Raw genomic sequence first — 26074 nt, forward strand, 5'->3', positions numbered from 1 at the left:
TCAGATATTCTTCACCACATTGGAAGAAACAGAATCCAGTGATTTATTGGCAAATAAATCTGTATCACAGGCTAACATTAACGTTTGAAAATTTCTTCATTTTGACCTAAAGTAAACAAGTTCAAAACTTTATAACCTAGCCTGAGAAGAGGAGATAAATGAATTAGACAAATGTAACTTAAATGTTCATTCATTCTCATTTCATTTGTTAAATGCACTTAAGCTATATCTCATTTAAATTAAATTATTGTGGAATTTATATCATACACGAATCCTTAAGTACAAATTTTAAATGGTAATGTAATGTGTTATAATTCTATTGGATATATAATTTCCAGAAATAATTTATCATATTAAAATCTTTGAAAACCACATGCATATCCCAAAATTGAAAATATATATTTACTAGGTAACTATGGGTAGTGTTGTATTAAGGTGTGTTTCCAGAATTTTCACCTACTGCATGGGGAGGAGAGGTGACTATGAGCTGCCAGCAGTAGCTGTTACCATAGCTCAGCATCTTCAGGTCATGGAGATCTGAGTCAGAGTGGAGAGCGGGTGGAGGGGAGGCCACTGTCTGGGAACAGAGTGAAGTGGAATGAATGAGAAAATTGTCTGAAAGGGAAGGAAGGTTAAGGGGGAGGAGGAAATTGGACTAAGACCTAGCTTGGTTATTACCAATAACATAAATAGGAAAGAAAAATATGTTGGGGAATAATGTGTCATTTTGGGCATTGAGCCTGTAGTTGTTTAACAAGCAGTGAAATGTAAAAGTGGGGAAAAATTGGGAGCTAGAGATTAGAATTGGGAGTCAGTTGTCTAGAGCCCCACAAATAGATGAGGTCATTCATGAGCATCATAGACTATATAGAGATGAGACAAAATGAAGACTGAACCCCAGAAAGTATCAACTTTAGGATACAAAACAAGGCCTCTTGTCCACATAAAAAATATGTCTCTTATTATATATGTTATGCTGCTTCATAATTATCAGTTTAATCAAGTAAAACATTGGATACCCTCAAGCAATGACCTTAAATGTTTACCTGCAGAGGTTATAACCCCTCACTTCTAACTTGGATAACCAAGCTGGTATTAAGTTTATGTTTCCTGAGTAAGTGACTATGCCCTGAGTATTCATATTTTCTTAAAATTGTCATTTGACTTTCCATTTTTGTCATTGTGCTTAGAAATATATATTCTGATGCTATATAAAACAATAAGATTTCCTTTTTTCTACACTATTAAAAATACGACTTTTTCTACTACTGATTTTTTAAAGACGAAATTATTTGAGTATTATATAAAGATCTAGAGCCAGTAGGTAACTGCCTTTACTTAAAGTGTCTGATTTTGATGAAATAGATGGTCATTAACATGCATGCACCCATTTTTTATAGGAGTGGAAGTGTTAGTGGGTTGACACTTAAATTGATCCGAACGTCTGTCTCCGAAATGTTGGAAACCCTCTCAGATGATGATTTTGTGAATGTAGCTTCAGTAAGTATAAGATGACTGCACTTCTTCGGTCATCCCATTTTGGGGGAATTAAATCTGCAATTTCTATCTCCTGTGACTTTAAAATACTCTGTAATGCTGTATTATAGACAGGCTGAGATATTTCTGATCTAATACAAGACTATCTCACTGAGCTGTTCATATCTTGTTACTAATTCTCCTTTATTTCTTCACCAAGGTCCTTTCTGAATGTCTAAGGCTTTAGCCACAAAGTAATTGAAGGAAAAACATTACACATATTCTCCTTTACTCAGAGAAGCTTAACCAGGTGACATGAACCCTTTTACTCACTGATAACATTATAACTCTTAATAAAATTTATTTTTCAGTTTAACGGGAGAACCAATAGATATTTGAATGTGCTTCGTTTAGAGTTTTATTTCCCCAGCATCATCTTAGACCTTAGAGTGTACTGAACTCTGAAACAAGTGAAATAGAACAAAATAAACGTTACCATGTCTCATTTTAATTCATAGAAATGAGGCAAAAAATGCCATGGCTGGTGACTGATGGATATAATTTCACATTTGAAGTGGATGTATTCCTAGAGATGAACATGAGGGAAGGGGAATTTGTGGGGAGGTCATTTTGTATCGAACACAGGAGAATGGCTTTATCTCTGACACCACTGGGAGGAGGAAGAAGTTCAAGCACATGGCCTCCCTTAACTGAGAGGGCACCTTGGAGAGTGAAAGTGGGCAGGAGATGGGGCATAACCCCTTGTCAATCAGAGCTCCAGGTAACTAGATTAATATTTACTGAGAGGAAGAGGATTAGTCCTAAAGTGCTTTTAGCATGATATCCCTGGCTAAGGGTAACTATGCTAAATAGAACCCAGGATCAATGAAGCAAAACCCCCTGAAAAATGTCCCTGCGCGATATAACTCTCTGGTTAATACATTGGAGCTAGTCCGTAGTTTAAACAGTCCAGCTATACAAGGAACCCCTCAAACCTCTTATTGAGACTTTTCATCTGGGCCCGAGGGGTGTCGCCAACATGGTACTGAAGGGCCTGTCTATGTTTTCTAGAGCGGCCATATAGAATGCCACAGACTGGATAGCTTGAACTACAGAAATGAATTTCCTCATAGTTCTGGGGGTCGGAAGTTCAAGGTCAAGCTGCCAGTAGAGTCAGTTTCACCTGAGTTTTCTTTCCTTGGCTTGCAGTAGCCGCCACCTTGCTGCCTCTTCACATAGTCACCTCTCTGTGTGTGCAGACCCCTGGTGTCTCTTCCTCTTTTTATAAGGACACATGTCCCTAAACTAACTGCCTCAGTTTAACTTAATCACCTGGTTGAAGTTCTTATCTTCGGACGCTGTTACATTCTGAGATACTGGGGTTGGGACTTCAACATATGAATGTCAGGGAGACACAATTCAGCCCATAATAACATGTGGTACCACTGTCCATGTCCAGATCTTTTTCTGCTTCTGATGAACCTTTAGAAATCTTAGCTTGTCTGACCCCATGTGTTACCTCACCACTTAGTCTGTAGCTCTCAAAAAAAGTGATCAGAAAAGACAGTCATTTTATTTCATTTGTACATAAACATATTGTTTATCACACAGCCATTGTGGTGGTGCTAACAAAATATGATCTTTGACATCGCAAAAGAGAAAGTCGTAAATTCAGTACAGATTTGTCATATCTAAGTTTCTTTTGTTTAAGAACAGGAATTTTGATACTTAAATCATGTAGGAGATGCAGAATGAATGCTGCATCATTTCCTAGTGACTCTGTTGTTTCCAGTGCTGTTTTTTGGTTACAGAAAAGAAGCCTGCTGTTAGGCAAAGCTCAAATGCAAGCATTATGTAGCTGTTTTCTCACTAATCCAGTTATATGCTTTGACAGAAGTAAGTGGTAGATGATAGGAGCAGCAATTCAATTATAGCATGTTCTGATTTACAGGCAAAATTTCAAATGTTGACACGGGAGTGGAATTTGTTTATGAAAGTGAGGGAATTTGACGTTTTAGGAATAAAGTTGTGAGCTAGTGGATAATGAAAGGAAAATGTATGCTGATTATGGGCAATATGTGAAAAGTTACCAACTGAACAAGGTTGTCATATATTTCCATAAAGTCATATAGCTTCTTACTTAAGAATTAGATGCAAATATCAAGATTGTATTAAGGTTCCTTGAGTGCATTTTCTTCCAGAAAGCTTTTATAATTCATGTGCATTAAAAAATGCTGTCCTGGAGTAGTCATCAGAAAGAAATAATCAAAATATAATTCCTCATAATATCATTACTATTTGTTGTAAGAGAGAACTTTTTTCTTAACCCTCATCCAAGGATATGTTTTCATTGATTTTAGAGAGAGATGAAGGGGGGGAGGAGAGAGAGAGAGAGAGAGAGAGAGAGAGAGAGAGAGAGAGAGAGAGAGAGAGAGAGAGAGAAGAGAGAGAGAGAAGAGAGAAACATCAATTGGCTGTCTCCCATACAGGCCCTGACCACTGGTGATTGAACCCCCGACCTAGAAGTGTGCCCTGACCTGGAGTCAACCCTTTGGTGTTTGGGATGATGCTCTATCCAACTGAACCAACTGGCCAGGGCTGAGAAACTTGTTTTTTAAAGTAAACTCTCCACTTTACCTAGATTGTAGTCATACCTAGATTGTGGTCAGTAAACAACAGTTTTAGGAGTGACAGTCTCTCTATGTAGTACGAAATGGAGAGTGGGGAACCACCGCCACATAGGAGCTGGGGAAGGGATGCTCTTGACCTGACGGCAACGTTAGCAAGGCTCACCTCTTGTGAGTGACCCACTTCCCACTCTTCTCAGACAATCCGGCCTCTTCGATGCACTCATTGAATTGCATAGGGATTGTGCATAACCTTTGAAACGATTAGTTACATGACCTTGTACAAGTTATGTAAGGCTTATGAATCTGTTTCTTCCTCTTTGAAAAGGACATCATATTTAACTTGTCAAAAAGCTCTTGAGCACTATATGCAAAATGCTTACTTATGGCAGTTGTTGTTATTATTACCATCATATTCTTCTAATACTTTTCTACCAACTGCTGAGAGACAGTTCTTCATGAATACGTCACATTTCTTCAAGGCTAAGCATTAACAGCCAATCTGCTCAGCTTCATGTCCATTCCAGGAGGGTGAGGGTAGAGCTGTCTTCTCCCCCAGAAGAGGTTTGCATTGCCGAGTCATTAAGATATGGTCTCCTTTTTATGAGGATGATGGTCTGTCTGCCAGCAGCCCCTTGTAAGCTCAGGGGCTTCCTCATTTGGGATCTCTTGGCCAAAACTCATCCATGGCCAGTGCGGATGACTGCTGGCCCTTCTCTTATCCCCTGTGGGAATTGGGTTTTGGGTGCAAATAGGTCTCAGTCTGGTTACTCCTGCCTTTTGTCTCTCACCAGAGGACTTGTATTTCTTGGGCTAGCACCGTGGTCGGCAAACTGCGGCTCGAGAGCCACATGCGGCTCTTAGGCCCCTTGAGTGTGGCTCTTCCTAAGCCTTAGGAGTACCCTAATTAAGTTAATAACAGTGTGCCTACCTATATTGTTTAAGTTTAAAAAATTTGGCCTCCAAAAGGAATTTCAATCGTTGCACTATTGATATTTGGCTCTGTTGACTAATGAGTTTGCCGACCACTGGAGCCTCTATGAAGCGGTAGAAGACTAACTACTTAGCTTAAAAGTAGGATGAAATCTCAGACACCTCCCAGTTCTTGACCTGATAGTTAAACACCAACTAATGTCAGTGGGGGTTTGTTGAAATATGCAATTGTACATATCTGCAAAGAGACACGATTTGGATTGCTCCTTTTCCTATGAGCTCAGAACTTTTTTTCCCCTTCTAAAATATGCCTAATGGCTTTCTTGGGTTAGGAACTTTTCTGCGTATGATAATGAGCACAGTTGTCTGTTGTTTCACAATTTAAATTTAAAAGTTATTTTTAAACCCTTCCGAAGCAGACCCGCATTTGCCAGTGCTCGAGTAAAAGAAAAGATACTTAGCATGCCATTGCAGTTTGCTGACAAATGAATTCTGGGAGAGTAATGTCATTTCACGTCTTATAAAATAGTCATCCGTTTAGATTTCAGGAAAATTTTATGTTGATTCATATCTCATGTCAACAAATAAGAATATTAGAGTTTATACCCTTGATTCTCACAGTGGGGCCTGTGGCCAAGCAGCATGAGCAGCACCTGGCAGCTGGTTAGAAACGCAGAATCTCAAACTCTGCCCCTGATCTCAGGATCCAGACTCTGCAGTTAGCAAGTCTCCCAAGTGATTCCTCAGCAGTGGGAAAACCAGAGAATCCGGGCTCATCAGGGAGGCACATTTGGCAGAGTCCAGTGGGCATCTGCCTGGGGCTTGTTGTAACTAATCATGCTTATTCATGATTGAGATTTTAAGATCTTGGTACTTCATTGAATTACTAATACAATGGATGTTTATGAATGTTTTTATTTTGTAGCCATTTGCTTTTGTGAGGGTGAAATTTAAAAAGAAAAAACACAGGAAGAAGGAGTAAAATTAAGCTCATTAAAAAAACTGAAATTCCCTCTTTTTACATACTTTTAAAGGTAAAGATGGGTGCTTTAAAAATTATCTTCATCTAAATTATACACAAAAGAAATTGTAGACTGTGAAGGAAAGACTGAAATGATAAATTTAGGGATTATATAACAAGACAAGTAATCAAGGTTATTTAATTAAAAAAAAGAGATTGCTAGAGGATAACTTAATTGCTTTGGAAGTATAAGGAAAGTTTATAAGAAGGTGTGGACAAGCATGGTAAATATTTTTCCATTAATTATAAGGTGCAAGAAAGATGGCTTTGGTACTTAAAAATTAGTTGCATTTGGAGTTTTAGAAATAAGAAAGTAATACTTAAAGTGAGGAAGAGGGAATGCTTTTAAAACTGAGCTATTGTTTTTAAAATAAAAGTTATTGACTTATTTACTGGGGCTTGAAGGACTAGGTAAAGACTCCATGCCCAATAAGCATAGATGTATGTCATTACATGTTGGGTAAAATTTTTCAAAGTACATTTATTCATTTAATTTTAAGTAAAGGCAAAGAGATTGGCTAGGGCTAACCTGAGCTTTAGCCTTAGCAGGGTAGCTCATAGTTATTTTAATTAAATTAAACTATCGTATTTGCTATTTAATTATTTAGCAGGTTTAACTTTAAGAGAAATTAAAATATAAAGTGATAGTATAATAAGGTAGTTATTAGCAAATATATAGACTTAAATCTTAATTTTTGAATAGCAAAATCCCACTTCAGCAATTTCTTGGTCATATATTCCACTGTAAAGGACTTTGTTATAGTAACAATTTGCATATTACGTTCTCTTCCAAATTTCAAGATACAAATATTGCCATTTGCTTTCCCCCACTTTTCTAATATTTTGTTAAATGATTCATGTTTATTGTACCCTTTAAAATATATTCCTCAAATTTTTTTCACTCCTCATGAAATCTTTTCTGCTTAACCTTTGCTCTATCGATAGGTATCTATTTATTATTTTTATTGATTTATACTATATCAAAAGTACAAATTTTTTGGATGTGTATATTTCAAATGTATATTTTGATCCCAATGGAAGTGAGTTAGATTGAATATAATTCCTTCAAATCTAGTTGGTATTTTTTTTGTTGATCCCAGATGCTATCCCAGATGTTTAAAAGAACTCATTGGTAATGTTAGTAACTTTGTATCAAAATGCAAATAGAATATCGTAAAATGACACTTGGGACTTATGCAGAAATTTATTCACTATTTCAACAAAGGTTAGTAGACTGAATTTTGAGTATGTTATGATTTAAGTTAATTGGAATATTTCTTTAAAAATGAAAACATCAACATTTTTGATGGACTATCATTTATAATTATAGACAAACAGAAATTTTGTTTTGGTAATGCTATCAACATTTTTATTAGTTTATTGTTACCATTTTCTTTTGACATACAGAAATTATTATTCCTATTTATTTATGTAATTCTTTTTCTGATAGTTAAAATGATCAGATCTGGCTCTGGGAGGGGGTCATTTGGTTGGAGCATTGTCCCGTACACCAAAAGGTGATGGGTTCAATTCCTGCTCAGGACACATACCTAGATTGCAGGTTCCATCCCCTGTCAGGGGAGCATACAGGAGGCAACCAATTAATGTTTCTATCTCACATTAATGTTTCTCTGTCCTTTTCTCTCTTTTCTCTCTCTCCCTGCCTCCCCCTCTCCCTCTCTCTCCCTTCTGGTCTCTCTAAAAAATAAAAACATACATTCTGGTGAGAGTTAAAAAAAATTATCAGATTTAATTACCTGATTTTAAAATTTGAGGGGCTTACCCTTTTATTTCAGAAAGGAGGAACCTAAAGCTCAGAGCAGAGAATTTAATAAAATGTGGCTATTGATGCTTATTAGTAGCTGTTTCTGAACTAGTCCTGCTTTCCTGAAATTGAATTAAAAAGTGGAAACCTTTTTATCAAAATTTATTTTTTTATACAGTAGAACCAAGAAACCACAAAACAGCAGCCAGTGTTTGGGGACAGTGACATCAATTTGAGGACAAGAGTGTTCAAGTCCCAGAGTGCCATTATCACAGATATTCCCGTTGTCTCCAACTATGGGTGACCACATCTTCTGGTTTTCCCAGAATAGGGCTTAATAATAGGATTAAAATCAACTTTACAACATTAGCAAATCTAATGAATTACCTAGTAGTACTTTTAATAATATATTTAGTATCTGAATTTTTTTTAAAGGAAAGAATATATGAGATATATGTAGAATAGTTGAAATGGAAATACAGTTAGAAATGTGGAATTAATAATTCTTTCTGGAATGGAAACTGACTCAAGTGAATATGTAAATTTTTCTCAAGTTTATTGGTAAATGCAATTTTAGTTTGACCAAAAAAAGTTCCAAAGTTCAATAGGACGACAACTGATCAAAAAGTGACAGGGTATGACAGCTTACTCTTCTGGCTTATATGGAAAATGATTAGACACCATAGACTAGAGTGTGCCAGGTGTTTGGGTTAGAAGTAGAGCTCTGACTCTTGGTTGCTGTGTGTGATTCTAAGCCTCATTTTCTCAACTTTATATTGTAAATCATATTAAAACTGAAACCATAAGCTTGGTGAAGGTCAATTGAATTAATACATGTAAAGTGCTTAGCTTGGCACAATTGTTATCCTCAATATATTTTGGCTAATTTTTTTATTAATATTAAAAATAAGTTGGTGAAATGATGGAAAGAGTAAAGGGATTAAAAATCCTAGAAATGTATCTAAATCTTGATTATAAGGAATGGATCATAAACCAATAATTATTTAAAAAATAAAATAAAATTGGCTATTTGAGAAAACACACATCTAAATATAATTGTCACCTCATACTTTTGGGGGAAATAAATTCCAACATGACTGAATACCGAAATGTAAAATAAGTAACAAAATCATCAAATATTAGTAAAGACCATAAATGAATATTTTCCTGATTAGTTTATGTCTTCTAAGCATAAAATTACTTTAAGAAGTCATAATAAATAGGTATAAAGTAAAAGCTAATCAACAGAATGGAAAAATAAGACTTACATTTTAACAGATTATATGAAAATTAATAGATGGGAAAAATTTTACTTCTTAGCCATCAGGGAAATTTAAGTACCTAAATATTGAATTATCCTCTTTACTTATAATTTAGCAATTAAAGTAATACGTGCTTATGAAAGTGAAGTAAGATGTTTATACATATTATTGTAAATTAATTCAGTATTTCTGGAAAGTAATTTGGCAATAGATAAAGAACCTTAAAGTGATTCTGAACTGGGAATATGAACCTATGTGTATGGATAAGTGTTATCAGCTATTTTCTCTGGATTTTATAACAATTTTATTATAATATTTTCTAGTTTACAAACATCCTATTAAAAATAGAAAAATCAACATAAATAAACCATACTTTAAATAGGAATAAAAGTTAACCAATATTTTCAAGATCACAGTTTGTGTTCACTTTCCTTTTATTTTTTTTCCTGCATTGCCCTCTGGTGTCCAAAATATGGATAACTTCTGTTACCATGATTTGTAATTGTGCTGACTTAATATGCAAAATTGCATTGTTTACAGTACATAATTTAGGTAATTCATGTAATTAATTATTTTATCTAATTTAAATTATGTTAAGAAGTTTATTCATACTGTATAATTTAAAAAAATACCCATGTTCCAAAGCAGGCCGGTCTGGATTTGAGTTCTTGTGTTTTGCTGATCAACCGCACAGCGTGAGCCCACACTTTTCCTCTATTTCTTTTTACATGCAAAAAAGAGAGAGAAAAGATCATTAGAACATGTTCTAAGGAATAATTTGTATATAGAACAATTTTTCAAAAATCAAGGAATTATAAATTATGTTCAATTTTCCCATTAAAGAATGCTTATGACAAAGTACCCTAAAGGGAGTTTATAGGAGTATAGAATCCATGGATGAGGTAAAGGAGGGGAAATTAAAGACATGCTGAGTGGTCAGACACATATTAAATGGGCCACTTCTTTTTCTCTGCTGTTCTAAGTGGAAGAATATTCCCTTTGGGATTTTACTTTTAGTTCTTAATGTGTTAGGGTAAAACTCTGTGATCCCACCAGCCTTTCAAAGGGAAACTCAGTGTTCCATGAAGGTGGATTACAGGTGCCATTCCTAGACAAGGCTACTTTCCAGGACCTTGATGTCCTCTGACTGTTGGTGTATATCAAGGCCATGCCAGCATTTTATGGTTTGTATCCCAGGTTAATCCAATGGACAGCAGAGCTGCTCTCATGAATATTTTTTGGAATGGTTTCTTATTCAGTAGAGGCCACAGAACAGAAATAGATAACAGCCCTCACAAAACCAAGAGTTTAGGACGCCTCATTTGAGAAATTAAGAGTTTGCTTTGGACCTAGAGTATCTTTTAATTTAATGTGTGTACTTGACTGTGATATTTAATAGGAAGGTTCTTTGAAGTTTACTCTTCATGGTTATTTCAGAGAATATCTTAATATTAAACTAATGTTTGAGGGACCCTTGTTATAGGGTATAGCCTGTTAGTGAACTTTATTTAAAGTTTAATAAGCTGGTATTGTTTATCTGAATCTCATGCATCTAGGAATCCATTCTGATTTTGCTACTGATTATACTGATGTTTTTACTAAAATAAATTTTTAAAGGATAGAGTTGCCATTGATTTAATATCTATGTGCTGGCATCTACTTTATGCTAGGTGTTTCACACTCATTTTCATTTGACTATTTTAATAGTGTCTGTTTGGAAAGACTACTTATGATTATGAATATAGAAATATAAACACATATTACACAGTTAAAATATAGTCACTACAATAATAGGTTTATATCTTGATTATTGATCAACATTTTGGGCCATATTCTAATTTTCTTAAATTCCATCCATATATTCAGTAAATATTTATAGCGTACCTATTATATACCTAACATTAAGGATGGAATGATAGGATGGCCGTTTTCTTTGACCATGTGGGCTTCTAATCCAGTGGAAGAGTCATTTAAGATGCCATACAAAGAAATATGAAATTATAACTAAGATATGTTCTATAAAAAATAAATCTAGGCCTAGGAAAGCTTATTATGGCATGATTTGTCCTAGGCAGGGAAGGTCAGGAAAGCGTTGCTAAGGGAAGAATGTGGAGGTAAGTGGGATAACCGAGTGTAGAGGAGAGAGAGTGTTGTAGGCAGAAGGAACAGGATACGTGAGAGAGGGAAATGAAAGAATGTCCAAGTGCCAGAACACGGTTGCAAAGTCCCTCGTGATTTACAACCAGATGCTCACATTACCCCACACACTTTCCCTGTCTCAGACGCTCACAGAGATTTTGCTCAGCAGTTCTAAAAGGGACCTATTTGCTTGGATTTGGGGGATCAGGAAAGGAATCCGTGTGATGTTAGCTTGAATCTCTGACTCTGTAGGGTTAGTGAAGAATACATCTTTAAAGAAGTATTTAATTAATAGATGACAAAAGCAGGGCTCCTTAAATCTATTTTCACTCACCATATACTACTTCAAAGTTTTATACGGTTACATTATTAAACTTCTGCCTTCCAGTTTTTAATATACATGTGGCTTGTATATTAAATATGTGATTTATAAAATAAAATATAGGCACATGTTACCGAAGACTACAATTTTAGTTCATGAAAATAAACCGATGAATATCAGATGTCTGTGTAATGTATACTGATCTAATTTAGACTTTTAAAATGTATCATCCCTTTCCTTGGGAGAATAAGAATTGCTATAGGGACTTAAATGTAATTTCTTTCTTGCATTATTTATGAGTTTTATTATGAATATAATTGTAGTCTTTCTGATGTACATACTGAATTTGTATTTAATGAATTAAATTTACATTTAATCAGTTTGTGTTAAAGTGATTTAATGAGATGTTTCACTTTTCTGTTTAAAAGCAGGTCAAGGCCAATCTGAATACTTAAGTCTATACATTATTGAATACTCATTTTGTGCATAACATAATTTTATGATGTATGGTTTAACTAAATCAGTTAATAACATTTCCTATAACTATACCTAATAATTCTCAAAAGTTAAACATTTTGCTATTAATATATTGGCAAGTTATTATTACTATTTTACTTTCTAACATGAAAATTATCATTCTTTTAAAAAATATTATTTTAAATGGACTTTTAGAAGAATGGAGAGAGACACACACACATAAACACATGCACACTCATATAGAGAAACATCAATGTGAGAGAGAAAATTGATCAGTCACGCCCTGACTGGGGATCAAACCCAAAACCTAGGTATGTGCCCTGACCAGGAATCAAACTGCCACCTTTGGTACAAAGGATGGCGCTTCAACCAACTGAGCCACACCAGCCACAGCCTCACATTCTTTTATTTTCAAAATGAAACATGTAGATTAAGATTGTGTCACACTATCAAAGATTGGAAAGTAATGAACTAGGCAGTGGGAGTTAAAACATTCAAATTTATAGACAACAGTAAAATATATTGGAAGTTTATTATTCAATGTTAAGGTAAGAACTCAAAGTACCTGTGCAGGACATTTTACTTGTTATTTAATATCCACTCCCTCCAAACCATCTCTTCTCTTACTTTTCCCTGATGACCTTGCTTCATTGTTCACTGGGGACAAAAGACACAGACAGTAACTGTCATTTGTTCAACACCCAATCTACGCACCCCAATCTACACACCCCAATTATCTGTGCACCCCCATTATCTGTGCTCGGCTCCCACTCTACTTTCCTGGAACAGGGAAGTCAACACATGTTTTCTTAAAGGATCATTTTTATAGCTGCCAGCTGTATTCCCTCCTTCCCCACCTCACAAGAACTTTATTTTTTACCTCTTTTCTACAGGGTGTTCCAAAATATGTATACACACTTTAACAGCTGATTCTATTACATTTTGAAAATGAAATATAGTTTAATCAGCACTGCCTTTATAATTATTCAAAATGTGTATACATTTTTGGGACACCCTCATTTCCTACCTCTTTTCCTTCCTTTTCTCTTTAGTATCAATCCTCTCTTGCTCTAGTGACCCTTCATTTTAAAGAAGCCCTTCCGTTCCCCCCGATTTACGTTTACAGGTACTTCGCTCTCTTGCTTCTCTGCTTCCCACCCAGGCGCTTTGAAGGTGACCCTCTGTGCATGCTCTCACCTCCCACGGTTCTCCAGTGCACTCCACTGGGTTCAGCCCGTACCGCCTGGATGAGTTCAGTAGTAAGTCCTCATCTTCTCTGTCTCTGAACTGCAATGTCATCTTCTTGAGACTCTTTCTCTCTCTCATCATCCAAGACAGTCCAATCACCTTGTTTCTTTCTTGTCTCCATGGGAACATAACTCTTACTCAGTTTTCTCAAGGGCTCTTCCCCCCCACTTTTAATTTATATGGTTTTAAGCCAAATTTCTATGATGAAGATGTTTTGTTTTGTTTTTAACTTTAACCAAGACTTCTTTTAGTAGTAAGCCTCATGCTTTAAATGTTCTGATTTATTGACATCTCCATTGGCATATCTCACTTGTATTGAAAACTCACCCTCACTAGCACTCTGTGCTTCTCTTCCCTATAAGTCCTCTAGCTACTCCTCCAGCTCTCCAGCCACCCAGATGCCCATGTCAGAATCTGACAATCATTTAACATACCACAGTCTTACTAAACCACATCCCCAATCCACCACCACATCCTATTGATTCTTCCTCCAAAATAGATCCGGAATTCCTTCTTTTCTGATGACTCCCACAAATAATAAAGCCAGTTTCTATGTTCAGCTTGGTTATGGCAACAGCCTTTTAATTATTCCCCCCTCCTTTAAATTTTGATCACCTTACATATATTTTCCAAACAACAGCTAGCGTGATCTCTTAAAATTCTAGATTATACTAGTTAGCATTTGGCTTGAACTCTTTCTACGATGTTTCATTTGACAAAAGAAAATCCCAATTGTTCAGCATTTCCATTAGGCCTTTCATCTAGCCCCTTTCTCCTTCCCTGAACTCATTTGTCTTCATATGTGATTGGGCTAAACTTCTTTATATTTCCCTAAAAGGCTCCCCCATCCCCACATCACCCCAACACATCAGGGTCTTTTTGCATGTTGTTCTATTTGCCTGGACTATTCTTCCTCAATAGTCTTCAGTAAATTATTTCTCTGGAATCACAGGAAATGCCATTTTGGGGGAAATTTTTCCCCTAACTGCTTACAATTCAAAATAGGACACCACCCCCTGATAGGTTCTCCTAAATCATAATACTATATTTCCTTTTCAGAAGTAATCATAATTTATTGTAACACATTGGCAGGTGATGTGGGAATAGTTAAAATCTCAAGACTCTTCTGCCACAGTGCTAGTCTGAATTCTGACTATCACTTATTTGCCACTATGGACAAATTATTTCATTTCTCTATGTTTAAGTTTCTTCAGGGATAATAGTAACACTAATCATAGGACATTTGCCAAGAGGAGTGATAAATATTTGTAAAGTACATAGTAAATGCAGCACATAGTAAATACCATATAAGTGTTTACACACATGCAAACGTGTGTGTATATGTGCAAGCCCAGTTTACATACTGTCTGAAGGCACAAAACTATCAGCTGCCATAATTCTTAACATATAACATTGCCAGTTAATGTTTGCTTAATGGATTGATGAAAACTGCGGTGTCCTTATAACAAGACTTCATTGATCTTCAGAGAAAAAAGAATGATGCATTATATTTATAAGAATATATGATTACTTTAAAATTTTGTGTTTTGGCTTGTCATCCACCTATTAAAATCATTTAATTATGTTTTTGATCTGAAAATATTTTCAAACTTTTACCTGACCAGCCCCTATCTTTTAGCAAGTAGGTTTATTATCCTAATGTTGCAGATGTGACAGTCTAAACCCCAGGAGTCTGAAGGATTTATACAAATGGCAGAGTTAATAAATAATAGGATGATCCGACTCATATCAGTATTCTGGATCTTATTGCAGTTACTCCTAGTGTTCTTCTCTTTTTGGGAAATATCCAGTGAATTATGTGAATACCTTTTATAGTGATTGGTGAAATTGGTGATCGCTCTTAAATTTTCAGTTTGGGGCGCGTATGGTTGGAGTTTATCCTCTCCTCTCCTTGCCGCGTTGCTGACCAGGGGCACGTCGCCGACAGCAGTAATTCTCTGCAGTGTTCTCTTGCCTTTCGCTTGCCTCCAGCTTCACTGAATTCTGTACGGAACCTCTGTAGTGATCGTTCTAAAAAGCTACCAGGTGTTCTTGACACTTTCAGATTACCTGTTTTAGCCCTCATAGGAAGACTCTACTCTCACATTTCAAAATGATGAACCCTCTCTTCCTTTAACTCGTGTACTGTGTTTCCGTCTGGCTCTTCCTGAGGAGGCACGAGTAAAATACTCAGTTTCTCCCTTAGCCTGCATAGGCATCATCGTACCAGTTCTGGATTCTGAATACATTTCATTATCTATTGGGTTTCTTCTCTCTTTTTTTTTTTTTTTTTTTTTTGTAAAAATGCTTATAAAATTTGAGAGCTGGAAGGGACTGTATATAACTCAAATCCCAAATTTATAATCAGGGAAACCAGGCTTCAGGAGGTAAGTGACAGGCTCAGAGTTCCAATATAACTTCAGGGCTTAGGTGAAAATTACCACTTGATCCTCAGTATACTTTTGTTACCAATCTATTCTACCCTTTTTTTTTTTTCCAAAGAGAAAGCAATGCATTAGGATTGAGAATTACAAACAATAAATTCAAAGAAAATTACATGGTTGATTTAAAGTTCATTTATATGTCCACTGTTTTATCTTTTTCAGTTTAACAGCAATGCCCAGGATGTAAGCTGTTTTCAGCACCTTGTACAAGCAAATGTAAGAAACAAGAAAGTACTAAAAGACGCCGTGAATAATATCACAGCCAAAGGGATTACAGATTATAAGAAGGGCTTTAGCTTTGCTTTTGAACAGCTGCTTAATGTAAGTAGCAATACCATCCCCTTTTCTTTTTCATTATTGAATTGCAGCTGCTGAATTTTAATATCCTGATAGTCAAAGCTCTCCGGGTTAGATAACAGTGCTCTTTTTGATTTGTTTAAAAAGTGGATGTGTCCAGGCTATAGAAACCTTTGTACTACTTTTATCTTTAAATTCAAATTCAAAAGGTATACAAAATTCATATTCTCTTGTCCTTTTAGATCTTCTATCATATTTTCAGAATATGTTTAGAAACATATTTATAAGGTAATTTAATTTTGCATAAGCACTTAAAACTTAGTGGGCATAATTAGAATATCATTTATTTTTCCTTCTATCAATTGCTATATTATTTTTTTTTGGAAATTTGTTCTTTTAATCATCAAATGGTTGGTGGAAAGATTTTAGTTTTAAACATCTACTTTGGGTATTTTAATTGTTCCTAAATGTACAGAAAGGTCAAAATGGCAGACAGTAAGTTGAGAGGGAAGATAAGTCCCAAGCAGGAATTCCTCAGGGAAGATTCCCCTCAACTAATCACCCATCCATGTCTACAGTTAGACTATTGGACTCGGACAGCCTGCTGCCTGACACTGTGGATTGTATTTTCAAATGGCTGCGCCATCTTTTTCATTCTGAACTAGCTGAGAGCAGGAGTTATCATTCAGTTTTGTACCTCTCAAGAGACAGTATTTTCACTGTGTTTGAGACTGAGGACCTAATCGCTCTGTACCTTGGTTTCTTCTCGTTTACAGTGGAGGTCACCATCACATGTACTTCATATGGTTGTGGGCAGGGTTGTTTAGAGTATCTGACCCACAGTAATCCTCATGTGTAATATAAGCTGCTGGGCTGGTGTTGGAGTTAAGATCATGATTACTATAATTAACAACTAGTACATGGCTAGTACAGAATCAGCAGACAATTCCTAATGTATTTGCTGAATCAGAAAAGCCCTTACAGGTGATCTTTTCTTCAAATTTAACTTTGATGTTCCCTAAGTGAATCTTTCTAAACAGGTTTTGAGAGTCTGATCAGTTGGTTCGGCCAATATTTGTGAGTGTCTCACAATTTCCTGTCACAGCGCCAGAGCTGGAATTCTAGAAATACTCCAGACCATCGGCTCTTGAGAAGCTCCAGCATACAGTAAATCATTATCCCAGTGCAATGAGTTAGGGCCATCACGGGGCATTCAGAGTGTGTTTCTGGAGCAGCGTGGAGGAGGAACTCAACTTACCCAAAGGGGATCGGGAAGGTGTGGCCTTTCCTTGAAAACAGGCTTTTGAGCAGTGAGTAGAATCTAGGTAGGTAGCCAAGAGAGGGGAAATCATTTAAGATAAAAAGAACTGCATGGACAAGTGCCAGACGACATGGAACCTTGCGAGAATTGCGGGCTGTTTGGCCATGGCTGGGGCATAGCAATACAGGAGCAGTGATGGAAATGGAAAGACCATGAATTGTCAGTTAATGGAGTGTTTAGGAGCCAACCAAATGGTAATTGTATGGAAATGACATGCTCTAACTAGTGTTTGAGGTTAAGCTATGGTGGGAATCCAGGTGTTGGAATAGTGGTGAAGAGATGTTAGGAGTAACAGGGTAACTGGCCCAGGGAAAGAGGCTGCTGAGTGGCAAGAGGGATTCCGGTGACTCTAAGTTCTTTTAACAAGACTACTAACTAGATAACGGCACAGGAATCTAGATAGAGGGAAAGTGAGGGCAGAAAGAGCTCAGTTTCAGTTGTGTTGACTGTTACATGCTGTTAGATAAGTAAGTAAGGAGACAGGAAAGGCAAAGCAGTTCAGCACTGCAGTTTTGAAGGGAAGTTATATTTGGTAAAAATGCATGTTTGTTAAATGATGTATGTTCATTAATAAAAATATGACAACTTAAAACTTTGAAATTCAAATGTAATTGGCCATTAGATTCAGATATATTCTTTCTATAGAAAAGGAATATAATTTTGAAAACTAATAATTGTTTATCTCTTGAGTCAGTAATCGAGTTTTCCAGATTGGCAGGTTCATTCTTCTCAGTGTTGCTCATTTAGCTGGCTCCCTTCCCTCTTATTCAGGTTTCACTTGTGAAATGCTAGGGTGTCTCAAGCCTAATGTAGGATTTCAGAGGCAGTCTCATTAGAGAAGCCACATTAACTCCCAGATTCATTGCTAGTTGCTGATAAATACAACTGTACTTCTCTTGGCCGCTGGTGCTGCCTTTACCACCATTGTAAAGGAGTTTTAATATGTCTCAGTCATTCCTGGAGTAAATCTCAAATGTTCTGCTTTCCATGTGTCCCTTAGGTATGCACTTCTTCATTTTAAAGTAATTTTCCCAAATGTCACGGCCTGCCTTATTCACAGTTGAAGCACATTTTGTTATTTCAAACACTTCTAGTCCTCTTATTATCATGTAATGCCATTCCCTGTTTTTCTGTAAATCCTTGCAAGGTTTACCTTTGAGATCACTGAAGCAAGCATCAAATAGAATTAGACATATCATTTTCCCCATAGTAAGCCTTAAATTAAGATTTGAATTATTCTTCAGGTAGCGTTTCATAAAATGTTACCAAATACATTGAGATGCAATTTTTAAAACATTTTTATTGAGTGCATAGATGCTGCTCTATGTACTGGCCATGCAGGGATACAGCAAAGAAGGTTATGAAATAATATATTAAAGCAAATCAACGCATTGAAATAGTCATGTTCTTTATTTTACTTAATTCATTACAAGCCAGTCAGGCATAACTCTGTGACTGTGTGATTGTGTGATTCTTTAGATTATTGCAAATGCACTGAAAAGTTCTGTGATGTACTTTGCTTTATCAAAAGTCCTGAGAAGGGTGCTTCTAGGAAAAATCATGTCGAAAACAAAATATTTTATTTCCATTTTCGTGTGTCCTAATCTCTCTTTCCTGGGAAAGGTTATTATTACTTTATTTGTACCAATATACAAAGATCAGCAGCACCTGGTGTGCTAAGTTACATTGATATTTGCACTCAGTGATAAAATTCCTCTGCAACTTTAATGAAACTAAGTCCTGTGGTAGAAATTTTATTTATCACTTTTATGAGACAATCTTTTAAATACATATTTATTTTGCCCATTTTTAATATACAGATAAAAAAGACAAATCATTAGGGAAATTAATTTTAGTTAAGGGATTTCAACACCTTTCACAAAGTATTTTGATAGTCAAATTTTTAGACAGTTACATTCAAAGACAAGAACCATGTTTGAATGGGACAAATTGTTTTAGTCAGTTCTTGTGTTTTCACGATGCTTGGATGAAAGCTTTAACTGCCCGTCTTCTACTGCCTAGTCAATGGGGTGAGATTTTTATGAAACAGGATTTTTTTCATCAATAAAACAAATTTTGTTTTTCTTAGCTTGTCCAACAGGAAATGGGGTTTATCTTTTTAAAAAATAAGATAGAGCACTGCCCTCCAACACCTTAAACAGTGAAGGATAATTAAGGATTTAAATATATATATTAAGGGCCAGGTTAATGTGCTGTCCAATATGGTAACCACAATCATATATGCTGTTGAGCATTTGGGATATGCCTGGTCTGAACTGAGATTTAAAGACTTATTATGAAAGTAAAAGTATATGTTATCTGAAGAATTTTTACATTGATTTCATATTTAATTGATAATATTTTGGATGACCAAGTTAAGTAAAATATATTGTTAGAACTAATTTCAGATATTCTTACTTTCTTTAGCATGGCTATCGGAAAGTTAAAATTATAAATCAGGTGTATCTCCATTGATACTACTAGGCTGGCTAGGGGGTTGGCATTTTGAAAGAAGATGAGCATTCATAAATTAATTTTAAGTTCAACACAACGCAGAAACACACTTTACAATAGTAAAAAGACTGACATTATTGTTTCAGACCTCAAAAAAGCCCATATTCCTAAATTAAATTCATAAGAGGGGTCTTTTGGTGCTCATCCATTGTTCTCCTATGATTGACTCTTTTGGGACCTTAAAGTTCAAGAGATTTACACTAGGAATTGAGTCTTTCAGGATTAGAATATGTGTGGCAGGTTGAGAGAACATAGCAGAGGCTATTCTGGGAATAGGTATGAACACTTACAAAGATATGAAAGAGCATTGGGTGTTAGGGATCAACTAGGAGTTTGTAATTTCAGCAACGTAAAGTTAATAAAATAAAGTAGGAAGAAGGAGGGAAGGGAGGAAAAATGTTTGTAAATGGTTTAAAAATATATGTGAATGGGTATGAACAACTTTTATTAATATTGTTCCTGGTTTAAATTATAGGGGGGAATGACAACATAACTATTAATTAAAATCTATTAATTAACCACTGAGAAATTATGTTCTAATAGGCACTTATCTAGGCAAGAAAAAGACACTGAACAAAAACAGACAGGACTTCATGCCCTCACGGTCTTTACATTTAATTATGCAAAGCCAACAATGGGCAAGCGAATACAATATCCAGTATATAATGCTGTGAAGAAATACAGCCTGGGAGGGAGATTGCAATTTAAAAATGTAGCTTCTGGGAAAGTTCTCAATGATAAGGTGACATTTGATCAAAGACCTGAAGGAAGTTGGGGCCTATGGATGTCGGGGGTGGGGGCGGGGGCTGCAGGGAAGGCTCTGTGAGGGGATGGGCCTGGGCTGATCCAGGAACCAGTTCTTAGGATAAACATATTGGGCATATATGTTACTAATTACTTGCATCCTCTTTATGCTCTTTCATATGCTTTATATTTCTACCTTTTATTATGAATGATATACATATATATATCTTTTCTTTACAGTATAATGTTTCCAGAGCTAACTGCAATAAGATTATCATGCTGTTCACGGATGGAGGGGAGGAGAGAGCCCAGGAGATATTTGCCAAATACAACAAAGACAGAAAAGTGAGTGCAATTTTACAATTTTTTTAATCTTCACCTGAGGATATTTTTTTATTGATTTTTAGAGTGAGTGGAGGTGGGGGAGAGAAGGAGAGAGAAACATCATTGTGAAGGAGAAACATTATTTGCCTCCCATAGGCACCTGGACCAGGGATTGAACCCTCAACTTAGGTATGTGTCCTGACCAGGAATCAAACCATGCTCTCCTGGTTCATAGGTCAATGCTCAACCGCTGAGCCACACCTGCCAAGCTCATTTTTTTAACAAAGGCATTTTGTGACATGCTGCACCTCATGTTAAATGATTCATATCACATTTACTTTTGTAAAACTAATGAACCTCTCATATGCAATACTGCTGAATTTCTGTTAATATATTGTCTATTGTGCTTTAAGGACATGCACTTCTCTTAAAAACACATTTCTTTTGTCAATACCAAAGCAACTTTGAAAATTCAGTAATTAGCCCTTAGTTTATATGATTTTTAAGTAAATTTTATTTTTATTTAACATAATAATTAGGATGTTCTTGAAGTTCAATAGTTTCCTTATTTTCTAACATGGGAAAACTTTGTTAAACAAACACATTTTCATCTCCTGGTATTGCTATGTTCTGTAACTACTAAATGAAAATAAATGATGACCAACAAACACTTTTATTCAGTTCTACTTTTGAAAGTATTTGCATTTTGTTCAAATAGCACTTACATATTTAATTGTTTATGTCAAGGACATATGTGTGCATATAGCACACATATGTATATATTAAAAATAGCAGGTATCTGTATAAGGGAGATTTTTTTCCATCATCTTCACATTGTTGTGGATAAATTGAAGAATCTTTTCTGGCTTCCTCTCCTCATTCAAACTTCCCAATCTTCCATGCACCTACCGACCCTGTCTAAGGCATTTGCAGCCCACAGACCCTGATATAGAAAATAGTTATCTATCTTTGTCATCTAAGGATATGTATGATAGACCAATTCCATACCTGCTCAATTAATATTTGTTACATAATTATCAACTCAGAATTTCACTAGCCATATGATCTTTCAAATGACCAATGTGTAAGTGAAATTTGATAGATTTAGATATATACATTTTCAGTACTCTTAAAAAGTCTATATTTGATTATAACTTTGTTTAAAATATGCTCTTTAAACAAGAAGTTCATTTGTAGCTTAAAAATACCAAAATTATAGTCATGAAGAAAGTTTGATTAGCTTTTTTAAAAAAATCTGAAAACTACTCTTTGAATGCTATTTTTCTCCCAAGTCTCTTGCTTGACATTAATATGGCTGCTAAATGCTTCATTTACAATCATTTTTCATCCACTTGACACCAGAACTCACTCAGAGCACCCAGGTAGGTGTGATGAGGCGCATCCGGAGAACTGATGAATGAAGCTACAGATACACAGCACAATTTAATGAGGCCAAAATGTTTGAGAGTCAGAACAGAATGTTTGGGTTCTTTAGTGAAATGTATTACTCTGGGGGATTATAGATAGGTACAGCTTTAAAACCGAATCCATGTTAATCTCCTCACACAGCTGTTTCAAATTAAAATAAATTCGCTTTCTAATCTTTACCTGCCGCAATGCCATTCCTTAGGGCTCACCCATGTGTACCAGACATCCTTAAAAATGGTGCCAAAAGTAAAATGAACTCTATCAGAGAGTCCAAACAAATGAATAAAGAAAAGTAAAACCAGACACAGAGCTGAAAGATAATTTCCAGGCCCAGCAAAATTAAGATAGTGGCCCTTCTGTAGAATAGCAAAGGGGTTGCTTAACATCACACATTTAAGCTTGTCTTGCCAGTTAGAACATTGCTCTCTGATTCTTAGCTTAATTCTCAGAATTAAAAAATGAAAGGCAGTCAAAATTAATAGAGTGGGTATTTCAAAACAACTAGTAAATGAATGAGAACAAGTGGAAAAAAGCATATGATAGATGGGGAATAATTTTCAAAATAAAGAAAGAATAGCTATAAAATTTAATCATCTGACAATAGATACATTATTTTTTAAATTAAATAAAAAGTATGTCCTAATTTTCTATCAAATCCAAAGTAGCGAGATATAATCTATACCCTATAAAATTTTAAAGCAAATCACAAATGGCTGACTCTGTGTATGTTTTTTATATGGTAACAGTGAAAATTTTCAATTTTTCAACAGATGGTAGGGAAAATTATTCATGGAAAATAATTCATTGCCTTCTCTCTTGTCTCTCTCTTGCTACTTCATCAGGCAAGAATAAAGCCTTTAGAATGAATGTTCAAACATATGATAATGAGGGCATTCAGATGTGTAAATTTTTTAAATGTGTTTTAATTTCAGAAAGGAAGGGAGATGGAGAGAGAGACAGAAACATCAGTGATGAGAGAGAATCACTGATTGGCTGCCTCCTGCATGCCCCCGACTAGGGGTTGAGCTCGAAACCCTGGCATGTCCCTGACTGGGTACCAAACGTGACCTCCTGATTCATAGGTCGATGCTCAACCACTGAGCCACACTGGCTGGGCCAGATGTGTAAAATTATTTAATACTATTTAACAAATGCACTGCTTCTAAAATCTCTGTAATAAAACTTTTCTAAAAAAAAAAAAAGACACTTTCAACAGTTTCCAAATGATTTTTAACGTTAGAACAGGAACTATACCTTGTTGATAAAATCAAATATATTATTTTATACCAGAGTTACTGGATAGCTGAAAGCAATAATTGCATTGTAAGACTGGCCCTGCCAATAGAGAGATTATCAAAGGCAGGTTTTGTGCATGTGTTTGTGACTGTGTCCTCCTCTTTAACAGGTTTATTTACATTTGTTTCTTTCTGAATAAAGTTAATGTTGACAGTTACCTAAACTAAGGAAAGTGTTATCAGATAGTGGCCTGATGCATGAAATTTGTGCAAGAGTAGGCCCCCTCAACCCTGGCTGTCTTGGCCCTCACAGCCCCAACCCCGCCCACTGGTCTTCTGGAAGGTCATTCCCCCATCTGGCCTAATTAGCATATTAGCTCTTTATTATTTAGGATATATTTCCTTCAGTCTTGAGTAATATTACTTTATGTATTTTATAATCTTTAATATCTAAAACAAATCTTATGAAAAATGAGGTTAAGTATTAATTAAGCAGAAGGTGTAAAATATAGCATAAATCTTTTTTTTTTTTTTTTTTTTTTAAATGAGATTCCCTAACCAATCATTGGTCATTTCTTTTTTTTTTTTTTTTTTTAATATATTTTATTGATTTTTTACAGAGAGAAAGGGAGAGAGATAGAGAGTTAGAAATATCGATGAGAGAGAAACATCGATCAGCTGCCTCCTGCACACCCCGCACCGGGAATGTGCCCACAACCCAGGTACATGCCCTTGACCGGAATCGAACCTGGGACCTTTCAGTCCGCAGGCCGACGCTCTATCCACTGAGCCAAACCGGTTTCGGCTAGCATAAATCTTAGAGTATAGAAACTGCACTTGAAGTAATTTCTAGGTAGAACTGTATCACCTGCATTTGGGATTGCCCATTGTTTGTGTTAAAACTTCATATCAGAAAAGGCATTCCATTCTCCTTTTTCTGTGGCTGCCTTATTGATAGATGAACAACTCTGTTTACAATATATCTCTGTAGTTGTCTTCCTCACCCAATCTTTCTAGAGTGGCCCCTTCCCCCAGAAACTCCCTTAGCTTTCTCTATGTCAGCATCCTTTTTTCTTTCTGTTTTCTTTCTCCCAGATTACCATTTTTAATTTTACTAATGTATTTGTTCACTCTTTAATTTGAACTCCCCTCTATTAGAAGGTAGGGTTTCTGTTAATTTATAAGCCAACCATTGAACCTTAGTGGTTAGCACAGTGCTTGAAACACAGTAGTTGCTACATGATTACTGACATACAAGATATCAGTAAATATGCAATAAATATGCACCTGAGGTAAACCATAAGAAATTCATAAATGTCAGGAGAAACTCATAGCTTTGTTCTTTTAATGGGAAGTCGCTTAAAACAATATTTGTCTTATAATTGGAATGTGGAGTAAAATTGACGGTCTATTCTTACACATCATCTTATAAGTAGGGAGGATTTAAGTTTATATAAAAATGATTGTATCAATGGCACTTTTCCATTGACCCTAATCAGTCCAACACATAGTTTTTCATGAGGATTCTCATTATTAGTGTCAGTAAAGTATTTGGCTTTACTCAAGAATAACATCTGAAATAAATCACTATATTGCTTATTTTCTGATATCTCAGCTGACAGCAGTCTTTGCAGAGATACAAATTGCTTGGAAATGCAATGGGCCTATAACTTATTCTTTCCTTATAAAGTACTATAAATGAAGGCAGAAGGCAGGGGAACTCAAAATTTCTTCCTTATAATCTGATCATGTAAGGGTGATTCATTATAATTGTTGTTTATAAATTAAAAATACCATCATAATCCCAAGTCATGTATCTGTGCTATGCACCGACATGTTTGATATGAGAGAAAAAGAAATATCTTCTTCTTTTAGATAAAAGTAGATGACTATTGCATTTCATTTTTCTTTTTAAAGTTGTTTCATATTGTTAACTTAAATAAATCCAACAGACATCAATTAAATTATTGCTTCTGTCAGACCCTTGGAAATTTCGTACAGACATATCTCATAGGAACAAAATGACATTTAGACAATATCAGACTCTTTTATTTAGAGCTTATTGCTAAATGTAAGAGAGTGAGCCAAATTTTTTCCTTTAGAAAGATATTATTTTGAGGAATTTTAAGTTCATTTTGAGGCATGAAAGGCTAATGTCCCACTAATGGGAAATGTTACCTCTTTGAATTCTGATGGTTTGACTACAGAAGACATTCTAGTCATCTCTGTTACTGTTGTTATAATTACATCATCTTCATTACCGTAGCTAATATGTACAGAGCTCACAATTTTTCATATAATATAAATGCTTTGCATATCATTTTATTTTCAACTGGATTAATCATATGATAAAAGTATTTTTATTATCATCCTCATTGCCATTTTGGAAACTAGAAATTCAAAATTTGAGAAGTTAAAGTAACTTTTTGAAAGTCTCACAGCTATTAAGTGACAGAGTCAAGAGTTTAAATGCTCTACAGTCCACATTTCTTAGCCT

The 26074-nt window shown here is 35.4% G+C and overlaps 1 protein-coding gene across 7 annotated transcripts in view; it reads left to right on the forward strand.

Annotated features, from left to right (window-relative positions):
* The window catches only part of CACNA2D1 (calcium voltage-gated channel auxiliary subunit alpha2delta 1), a 391747-nt gene that overhangs the window by 294187 nt on the left and 71486 nt on the right, over nucleotides 1–26074 (forward strand). For all 7 annotated transcript variants that reach the window (XM_036328345.1, XM_036328344.1, XM_036328339.1 and 4 more), the window contains exons 10-12: nucleotides 1401–1500; nucleotides 15877–16035; nucleotides 20831–20935. In XM_036328345.1, coding sequence (XP_036184238.1) covers nucleotides 1401–1500; nucleotides 15877–16035; nucleotides 20831–20935 — 364 coding nt within the window. The remainder of the gene's footprint in view (nucleotides 1–1400; nucleotides 1501–15876; nucleotides 16036–20830; nucleotides 20936–26074) is intronic.

The sequence above is a fragment of the Myotis myotis genome, unplaced genomic scaffold (genome assembly GCF_014108235.1).
Source record: "Myotis myotis isolate mMyoMyo1 unplaced genomic scaffold, mMyoMyo1.p scaffold_m19_p_11, whole genome shotgun sequence".
NCBI lineage: Eukaryota > Metazoa > Chordata > Mammalia > Chiroptera > Vespertilionidae > Myotis > Myotis myotis.